The sequence below is a fragment of the Papilio polytes genome, unplaced genomic scaffold, assembly GCF_000836215.1.
Source record: "Papilio polytes unplaced genomic scaffold, Ppol_1.0 DF823923.1, whole genome shotgun sequence".
NCBI classification, from domain to species: domain Eukaryota; kingdom Metazoa; phylum Arthropoda; class Insecta; order Lepidoptera; family Papilionidae; genus Papilio; species Papilio polytes.
The window spans coordinates 1,441,653-1,452,292 of NW_013525281.1; the positions used below are offsets into that span (position 1 = coordinate 1,441,653).

General features: G+C 39.6%; 1 protein-coding gene across 1 annotated transcript in view; it reads left to right on the top strand.

The window, feature by feature from the left end:
• LOC106102078 (zinc finger SWIM domain-containing protein 4-like) overlaps nucleotides 1-8,342 on the top strand; it is a 57,100-nt gene extending 48,758 nt beyond the window's left edge. The window contains exons 12-22 of the mRNA XM_013281487.1: nucleotides 581-750; nucleotides 1,253-1,394; nucleotides 1,953-2,173; nucleotides 2,739-2,884; nucleotides 3,342-3,520; nucleotides 3,775-3,890; nucleotides 4,396-4,546; nucleotides 4,979-5,200; nucleotides 5,827-5,949; nucleotides 6,360-6,546; nucleotides 7,117-8,342. Coding sequence (XP_013136941.1) covers nucleotides 581-750; nucleotides 1,253-1,394; nucleotides 1,953-2,173; nucleotides 2,739-2,884; nucleotides 3,342-3,520; nucleotides 3,775-3,890; nucleotides 4,396-4,546; nucleotides 4,979-5,200; nucleotides 5,827-5,949; nucleotides 6,360-6,546; nucleotides 7,117-7,247 — 1,788 coding nt within the window. The 3' untranslated portion in view covers nucleotides 7,248-8,342. The remainder of the gene's footprint in view (nucleotides 1-580; nucleotides 751-1,252; nucleotides 1,395-1,952; nucleotides 2,174-2,738; nucleotides 2,885-3,341; nucleotides 3,521-3,774; nucleotides 3,891-4,395; nucleotides 4,547-4,978; nucleotides 5,201-5,826; nucleotides 5,950-6,359; nucleotides 6,547-7,116) is intronic.
• Nucleotides 8,343-10,640: the final 2,298 nt, after the last annotated feature.

Below are 10,640 nucleotides of genomic sequence, written 5' to 3' on the forward strand. Positions count from 1 at the left end.
CCCACCGAGGGGCTCGGAGCCTACCCTAAATTAGGGTGACTAGGCCATAGTCAACCACGCTGGCCCAGTGCGGGTTGGTTGACTTCACACATATCTTTGAATTTCTTCGCTAATATGTGCAGGCATCACGATGTTTTCCTACACCGTAAGAATGTCGGGTAAATAATGTACATATGAGAATTCGAAAAAGAGAAAATCACATTGATGCAAGACGGAATTTAAACCCAAGCGGAATTTAAATACAAGTCAAGTGCTTAAACCCTGAGCCACCGACGCTCTCAAAGTTACTCGAAAATGGTCCACTTTTGGATCAAAATTATTACAAATGATCCCCTCTATTACCTCCTAACGGAAATACGTCTCTTGTTGGATTCTTTGAATCCTCATAGAAATTATATCATCTCATCATAAACATTATAAAACAGAACAAGTCGGCAAATTAGTCTAATAAAATTTCTTGCTACGCAAGAAGAACAGAGACGGCGAAGTAAAAAAAAAACGGGAATACGTCTAATTACCAATAACCCTGTATTACTCTCGACGTATTTAATACCGGATTCTAACTATACCTTGTTTATAGTGTTATTATCTCTGTGCAGACAGTCGGGGGTGGACAGGGTGGGCGCTGGAGGCGGTGTGGTGTGTGCACGAATGCCTGGCGGACGCGTGCCTGGCGCCCGACGACCAGCGCGCCTCGCCCCGCCTACACACATATATGGACGAGGAGCCCGCCACCGGCCTGCCGCCCAGGTACACTTCACGGAATACGCGATGTTACACTTTCACAATACTTTTTTGTTTCTTGCTAAACCTCGTCTCTTTTTGCAATTACCCGATTATGTAGGAGTGACTTCTGTTAACTTAGGTGGGAACTAATAACCTACTGTTTGTAGACACATTTAAATGTTTTGTTGTATTTTTTTACTAAGTCGTTTCAGTGTGCAAATCGTTCAAAAGAAGTTAGCTTTTAAGGTGGAACCGCAAGATGCATGCATGCATGCGTGCGTGCATGTTTTTTCACTTTTGTCACATTTTTTTATTATAAAAAAGAGTAATTTGTATTTTTGTATGTATTAAAATAACTCAAAAACTACAAGGTCAATTTTAAAAATTCTTTTACTATTAAAAAGCTACGTTATCAGTGAGTCACGTAATATTTTTTATTACTTTTCTTAATTTCACGTGGTTAAGTCGCGATCAACGATGTTTTTTTTTATTTTTTTTAAATAATAAACATATTGTTACATTCCAGATACCAGCACGTGCCGGTGGCGGGCAGCAAGAACCCCGAGGAGACGTACCTGGCGCTGGCGCTGGAGGCGGCGCTGCTGGGGCTGGGCATGCAGCGCATGTTGCCCCACGGCCTGTACGCGCAGGAGAGATACTGCAAACAGGTACTTACAACTGCGCTACAGTCCAGCAGCGTCAGCTGCTGCATCGTCATAGAAGTAAATGATGAATGTAATGATCCATACTAATATTATAAAGAGGAAAGATTTGGATTTTTTGTATGTATTGAAATAACTCAAAAACTACTGGACCGATTTAAATCCTTGCACCATTAAAAATCTACGTTATCAGTGAGTAAAATAGTTTTTAATTTCACGCAGGCGAAGTCGCCAGCAACATCTAGTATGTAATATTTTATCATTCATAACAAGACGAGGGAAACGTCATCAATTCTACGTTTTTATGTTATGTTACTTCTTACTAATATTATAAACGCGAAAGTTAAGATGGATGGATGTTAGATTTTTAACCCAAACGGCTTTCAATGAAATTTGGTGTAGATGGCATACATAGGCTACTTGCATTTGTTTTTTTTATTAATTTCCGCGCGTACTTAGTCGCGGGTGAAAACTAGTCAATAAATATATCAATGTTGTTTATCTTTGGTTTACAAAGTTTAAAATAAAGATGGTAAGTAATAACGATGGTGGTGGCGGCGGCAGGAGGAGCGGCTGATCGCGCAGCTGCAGCGCGTGGAGGGCGAGGCGGCGGGCGTGTGCGCGCGCGCGGCGGCCGCGCTGCTGGCGGGCGGGCCCAGCTCGTGCCTGGGCGCGCGCCTGCACCCGCGCTCGGCGCCCGCGCACACCTTCGCGCGCTACCTCTTCCTGGCGCTGCTGCCCTCGGACCCCGAGCTCGCCTACCGCGTCGGACTGCGCGCTATGAGGTAACTCAAACTATTTTGAACACTAGCTGTTCCCGTGCGGCTTCATCCCCATTCAATTATGAAAATTTTATTTTATTGTTTACATTTGTCAAATTATCAATAGCAAATGTCAAACTGACTTGACATGACAAACTTCGGCAATCTTGTTTCCTTAATGTTGGTAACAACTTATGGTCTCATTCCCACATTAGGGATTTTATCCAAAGTGTAAAATATGGTGTAAATAAGGCCCGTAGGGGCTATTACGCCACTGGTTGAAATAAGCTCAGATAGCTAAAAAATGACGTCACTGTCAAATAAGGTAACAAAATCCGATATTTCCATCACATATTTTAACGTTGGATTGTAGTCAGATACTTTACAAATAATGGGACAGGTCTTAAACCGATTTAAAATTAATTAAACGACCTAACCTCAATGGAGTGTCATCCGATTCGTCTTTTTCCCGGAGTGTTATGTCCTTTTTTCACTTCTAAATATAGTTTTTAAGTACATTCGTTTTTTATATTGTATCAAATAGGTTTGTTACTATTTAGTCGTAATATGAAGTATGTATTTGTGTCAGACTGCCGATGGTGGAGGAGGCGTACGCGCTGGACGGCGGCGGCGGCGGCGGCGCGTGCGGCGCGGCGTGCGGCGCGGGCGCGGGCGCCTGGCACACGCTGCAGCACGCCGAGCAGCAGCAGGCCGCGCTCGCCAGCGCACTGCTCGGTACTGCTCACACTGTCTCCTACATCACATATTCTCCAATTTCAAATTAACCAAATGTCCAAAAGATCGATGAATTGTGAATTAGGTTGTTTTTGGTTCATGAAATTTTTAACTACTTTCGAACACCGAAAGGTTGCCTATAAGTGCGTTTGTATGTGAACTTGCTATATTCATTTACATCTTTTAACTAAACTTTCGTTATCTAACTAAAGATGGAAATTCCGTCGAAACTAGTTAATTTTAGAAACGGATTCACAAGCAAAACGGTTGGGAGCGTTTGATCTAAATTATACCCAACTTTGTTTAGGCAGTTTTTTAAACTTGGCGTGAGCGTATATCGTACTATCTTTTTTGTCCAATATCTATAAGAAAATTTTTAGATTTGTGTTCTTAAAGATTATTTATTTTTAATTTCTTGAATAGATTTGAAGTAATGTTGTGTTGATGTACGGTGTAGGCGCGGCGCGCGGCACGCCGGCGCGGCTGCGCGCGGCGCTGGCGGCGGCGCAGCGGCACGTGCGCAGCGCGGCGCAGCTGTTCCGGCTGGCGCAGGACGCGCTGCGCCACGCCGCGCCGCCCGACGCGCCGCACCACCACAGGGACCTGCTCGCCGCCGCCTTCGAACTCGGCCTGCAGGTACAACATTACATATATATTTACTTATTTCATAATACTTAGTGCCTGTCCCACCACTGGCTGATAGAGGCTCAGATAGCTTAAAAGTGACGTCACTGTCAGATATATTACCAAAGTCCAATATTTTTTACAAAGTTTTTATACATTGGATTGTTATTTGACAATTTACAAGAATTGTGGGACAGGCCCTTACACTTTTTAATTAATAAAGTATCCTTAAGCAGGCTATTTGGAGGTAATGTTGTATTGTGCAGGTGCTACGTATGACGCTGTCGTCGGTGAACTGGCGGCGGCGCGAGATGGTGCGCTGGCTGGTCACCTGCGCCACGGAGCTCGGCCTGGACGCGCTGCTCTCCATCATGCAGAACTGGTCAGCACTCACAGTCTCCTCTCATCTGCATAAATGGATAGGCGATTGTTTATAATAGCTTTTATTCGTTCTAATTTAAACTTATTTTAAAATGTTAGACTGTAATCTCGATAATATCTATTATTAAGATGAATCCTTGTTTGCCCCCCCCCCCTCCCCACTTCTTGGTTGTCAGGAGTCTTCCTTGCGTATGGTTGAAAACTGTAAAATATGTATAAAAACGCCTCAAAAAAGACTATAATAGCTGCCCATAGACGTAGTGTATACTATAGTTTATTAACAGTAATTTTAGTAGTAAATATAAATCAAATGGCCGGATTCTATCCTTTTGTAATTAATATACCGCAAGTTCGAACGAAAATGTTTGAAATATTGTTTCTTGTGGGTACTGTAAGGGATTGAAACAAGTTGGCGGCGTCAGTAGCCTTCAAAAGTAGAGTAAACGATCGCGATCGTGGTCGAGTGTTAGCTTAGTAAACGTTTAAAATAAGATATTTGGTGTCAGGTTCGAGCTGTTCACGCCGACGGAGGCGACGGGCCCGGTGGCGGCGGCGGCCATGTCGCACGCCACGGCGCTGCGCCTCGGCCTCAGCTTCGACCAGCAGGAGAAGCTGAGCGCCTGCGCGCGCACGCTGGCGCTGCAGTGCGCCGCCAAGGTACACATCTATACTAATATTGAAATAACTTAATAATCCTTTCGTTTGCGTTACTCACTATATAATTAGTAGGAAGAGATGTTTGACTCGTTGCATTGAATGAGGAATTTTCTTCTGAGGAAAATCGCGGATTTCCGCGACTTTACAATCGGGGAATCTGGCGGTAACCTAATTTAAAAGTCGTGTGTACAATTCCCATTGTTTTTATTTATAACAAAAGTTTCTAGTTGCAAAAAAATGTTTTTTTATGTAGAGGATGTGCTTAAGAAAGGAGTGGAATCAGATGTGAGGAGCAGCACATACTGTGCCGACCCTTCGTAAGGGATGAGGGCAAGTGGATGATGATGGAACACTGTGGATTTCCCCGACTTTACATGGATGCTTTTCTGTTGTCTGGGAACTTTATTTTTACTATTGTATGTCCGGTGTCAGGACCCGCCGGGCTGCGCGCTGTCGGCGCTGTCGGTGTGCGAGGGCTCGGCGGGCGCGTTCGAGGCGGCGTGCGCGGCGGTGGGCGGCGCGGCGGCGCGCGGCGCGCTGGCCTCCAGCCAGCTGTTCGCGGTGGCGCGCTACATGGAGCAGCGCGGCCAGCCGGCGCGCGCCATGCGCCTCGCCACGCTCGCCATGCGCAACCTGCACCTGCACTACAACCAGGTAACTGCGTTGGTCCAGCGACACAACGTAACCGCTGTAATTACTGTCAATCCGACTCGAAGGACCATGCGCTCCATTACTATCGTAATAAGCCTTTATTCATATATATTTCATTGAATTATTAAATTAAATTATTATTTAGTAATTTATTTAAGTTCCAATAGCTTAATGGTTAGGATTACGGATTTCCGATTCGAAGGACCATACACTATGTTACAATAACAAGCGTTTATTCATATAAATTACATTGAATTATTAAATCAATTTATTATTTAAGCCCCATCAATCTAATTGTTATAGTTACGAAACTTCGATCACAGGGTCAAGGGTTCGAATCCTGCCATTTGATATTTGTAAACCAAATTTACGCACAAGTCTAGATCTTAATTGGAATGGTTAAATAAATATTGGCAAATTAATAAAAATCTACTAACATTTATATTAAAAACAATCATTGTCCCGGGTAGGCATAGATTTCTTCCATATACTACCATATAATTACACTCTTTTTTTTACCGACTTCCGAAAATAAAGAGGTACTCAAGTCGTCTGTTTTGTTTTTAACTCTTGCTAAAATGTAAATGACTATGTTTATGTATAAAGTGTATGTGTGTGTGGTGGTGCAGGACAGCCACCCCGCGATCGCGGACATCCACTGGGCGGTGGCGCTGGCGCACTCGCTGGGCCGCGCCGAGCTGCAGGCCATGCTGCCGCTGCTCGTCAAGAACGTGCAGTGCGCGCCCGTGCTGGTAATTACCATGTCTTATACAACAATTGACAACTCCACTACCCCGCCCCTTGTTTTATACCGTCGTCTCTTTCATTCTCCGTCATAAAACTGAGGATGCAGTTAATAATTACATTAATTGAAATCAACAAGTTGTACACCCGAATAACAGTCTTTTTGAATCAATTTATGTTAAATTTGCTATTTTAATGTTGTTTGTACGTATAAAACGTTCGAAATGTCTCTAGCTTAAAGTTTTCTGCACGAGGTACGAATTCTTAATATGAATATTTTCGAGGCTTTAGGGATTAAGGTTACCGACATACTCCATTACATTGAATTGCGCAAATGATAAAGTACACTCACTGTTTTAAAATTGGAATACCGCCAACTTCCCCGATAGTACCTATGTACTTCATATTGTGTTTGTAGTCAGATGTGCTGCGTCGCTGCTGCGTGGCGGCGGCGGGGTGCTCGCGCGCACGTCCGCCTCCGCCGCGTCCGCCGACGCCACTGCGGCCGCTGCTGGAGGCGGCGCTGCGTGCGTACGCGTCCACGACGCACGCGCGACTGGCGCACATCTCGCCGCGACACTACGCCGACTTCGTAGACTTCCTCGGTACGTATGCTTCGTACACACTTGGGTAATACAGTTGGACAGTACACATAAGTGAGTTGTCGACTCGTGAGTTCATACAATCCATGCTTGACTGTCTTACTGTACTGGCCAAATGTGAACTTTTCATAACAAGTTTGTTGTTAGGAATGGATGAATATTTTTGCCCTCATTTACACAACACCATCCAAGATGCTTGAAATCTCATATAAATGTAAAATTTTGATTGATGAATGTTTGTTAGAGCTTGTAGCCTAAACTGCTGAACTGATTTCGATGATATTTAGCACAGATGTAGTCTGGAAGAACACATAGGCTACCTACTTTATTTTAATACCACGTGGACGGAGTTGCGGCTAAAAGATAGTATGTTAAAACGGGCAGAGGAAAGACTTTCTTGTGCTACTCTCTGGGTTGATAACAAGGGATCAGCAAATTGAGATGTCTATAGGCCAAATTCAATTTACTATTTTGGGGAATTCAAGTGGCCTCTTACTATAGTTTTTTTAATTGTTTTTTTTTTCTGTAAATTCATGTTTTGGTGTATTTTACTAATTATTTGTGAATGTGTAGGCAAGGCTCGAGACACATTCGCGTTGGCGCACGACGGCCCGCATCAGTTCGCTGCGTTGCTCCAAGAAATCAAACTCAAATACAAAGGCAAGAAGAAACTCATGTTCCTCGTCAAAGAGAGATTCGGTTAATAGACACAGATCTGGTTTACATAATTCCAGTCCAGTGGATGAAACCAGCGCTGGAATGAATATAAAAACATTTAATCTTACACTGAAAACCACTACATTCTGTGTATTTTCAGTTGTCTAGCGCTGGATTTGATCGCTGGACTGGAATGATGTGAACCGGGTATCACTGCGGGTTTGTTCTGTTCTCATATATTTCTGTCTCTGTTTTATCAATATAAATGAAAGAGACGAATATATACAAGTCGAGACCCGCAGTAAAAGTGCATATGCACTCGTATTGTTTTGTTTATGTGCAATACATGTATATAATAATAAATATTCGCAGTATAACAGTTAATGGAACTGATATCCACTTTCATACAAAAAAAAATGTTCGTAGGGCCAGTTCGATTTCAGTTGGCACGTCATTTACAAGAGTACCAATATGATTCACGTGCCAACTGCAGATATTGACTGAAAAATGCAAAATACATTCAAAATTGTTATGGCAACACAGCAATGCAATAGACATTTGTAGTATAATGTTGCCAACAGGTCTCGTTTTAAAAGTATTATTTTTAATTAATAAGTGATGCGAGAGACGGCGTTTTGTAATATATCAATGCAATGATCTCAAATATTCCCTTATGTAAATAGATTTCCTGTAAATATAGAGTAAAAATAGAATATAAATTAGTAACACGATTAATGTGATTGTGTATGTAAAAAAATGTGTGTTAATATCAATTCTTTAGTGGATAGATAGAACGCCATTAGCGTCCCATAGCAAGCAACAAACATTGACCTCTATAAATGGATAGGCTATAAATTAATTCCCTATTTGATTATCAGCATTTTATTTATTTTGATATTTTAAACTCTAACATAAATATTCAACCTTTCAGTAAATGAAGCGTTTTAAAAACTGTTATTTCGATGAACCTATCTATATATTGAGGTCATTGTTGACACAACACCAAAGAAGTTAAATATAAGTCATTCCAAAAGTAAGCCATGCCATCATTATTTCAGTATTTTCGAGTATTTCAGTTTTTTCTATGTTTTAAGTTAACCTCTTTGTATTATTTTTGACATTTAACCGCCATTTTGCTTACGAATGTTAATTTTATCGTTCTGAAATGCATAGGTTTGAAATTAAAAAAAAATATAGACTTATAAAAATAACAAAACCGGTGGTTATATTTTAATTATTGCAGTTTTTTGACAAATTTTTCATACTGCAGCTGTCATGTAACTTTTATTGTTTTCGTTTGTTATTATATGTTTTCAGACAGAGCTAAATGAACTTCTTTACCGACTCTTGTTTGTTTCTTTTTATTAAAGCCATATTAAAAAACCGAAATCATATTTGTAATTCACTTTTTGTTTATTAAAAGTTTAATATGTCAATATCATTCGTAAGTTGTGTTTACATTTTGGCGGGAAATTAGTTTCTTTTTCGAATACTTTTATATTAACGTAGCATAAATTATTATCTAATAACGAGAAGTGCATTTATAATGATAGATAATAACATTTGAATAAAATTTAAAAAACAAAACGAAATTATTACATGTAGTTGGACTGATTTTCAACTAATAACAATTGCTGGTGGAATGCTCGTATTTGCTATTTTTAATTGAATAATTTGCCATAATAACACATATACAGGATGATTCTGACGGATCATAAACTTTGGAAGACTTCGGCCTTGTTGATGAAAAAGTCAAAAATATAAAACTGACAATAACTTTCGAGATGTCAACTATATACGTTTTTATACATTTTGTTGATTTTTCTAGCAATATTCTAATCGAAAGTCATTTTGTCTAGACTAATGGACATTACCAGCTACCTTTTAACTCAAAATATATTCTAAAACAAAGATTTGATCCAAGAATCACAATGTATATTGTAAAACATTTGTTTTAAACCAATAATAGTACAATGCTTCTTTGTAAAGCTCTACAAATCCTCATGCACAGTTTTAACTGAACAATTTGACTGTTCAGTTACAATTGAACTGAAAGTCTGTAGTTAACGAAAGAGTTCACCTTTGACTAAACTATAACAGAACTGTTTAGTGTCCCTTTGATTCCTATCAGCCTATATGGAGGTTACGCTGCCCGATTTTTAGTTGTGCAACTAAACAGTTGACTGCTAAACATTCGACAATCGCACAACAGTTGTGCGATAGTTTAGTCAAAGGTTTTGTTACAACCAATTGGAACGGAATGGTTTAAGAAATTTTCCTACATTGTATCGGTAATTATGCCCATAGATATATAATCTATAGAGGTCCCAAAGTATAACCCCTACTGTAGAATTAAATTTATATTGCCTGCATTTCATTAAAAACCTCAATAATAGTATCGCAGTTTAAATAAATCTACAGTCTAAATAAGATTAGAGTGAGCAATGCAACTTTAAAATATTGAGGGTATGTTTTATTCAAATAAAAAATGAAAGGTCTATTATATTTAGGTCCTCTCTACGCCTCTAACGGCCTCAAGGTGGCATCATCGTTATCGACGGAAAAAAGTTGATCTCTAAGATTTACGAAATGTTCTTTTATATTTTGAATGACAAAATTGAAAGTCCTACTAAAATTTCTTTGTTACTCGTTCACGGAACTGTAGATACAAAGAGATTAAAAATATATACAGGAGGCATATTTGACACTTAATTTGAAACAGATATAGTACCTTCCACAGTGAGTACCGTTGAAAATATTGTTCACTTTGTCTAGTCTATATACTTTTTAAATGTCTGTTCAAATCTATCTTACTAATTTAAATGCAAAAGTTTAGATGAATATTAGAGTTTGTAGCCTAAACTGCTGAACGGATCTTGATGAAATTTGGCATAGATGTAGAGGAAGGTCTGGGAGAACACTTTTTGTAATTGACGCGGATAGAGTCGCGGGCGAAAGCTAGTAGGTTATATATCTATGTGCTATTTTCAGACTGAATATTTTACACAATATCAATTAACTTAGAATGTAATGTTATGGTACAATACATTAGATTAAAGTTTATGAATATAAAGGGATATACTTCATTCATTCAGTTTGATCTAGGCCTTAAAAATAACCTTTATTTTACAATGTTTTTTATCAATTAAATGTAAAGCGAATAAAATGATCGAGCAATAATTTTGTAGCCTTAATTGTTCTGTTGAAAATTTTACGTAACAAATATATTTTTTATAATTCACTCTTGTTCTATAAAATTATTTTTTTAGAAATAACTATAATTTTTACAAAACTGCCCATAAAGTGTTAATAAAATAATTTTATATAACAAGCGTGAAGTAAATTCGTTCTCTTACGACTTGCCAAATAAATCCGAAGCTGGTAATCTCAAGTGCCTTGAGGCAAGTCCCACCGATCGGCGCTGGCGACTGCACCCGCGG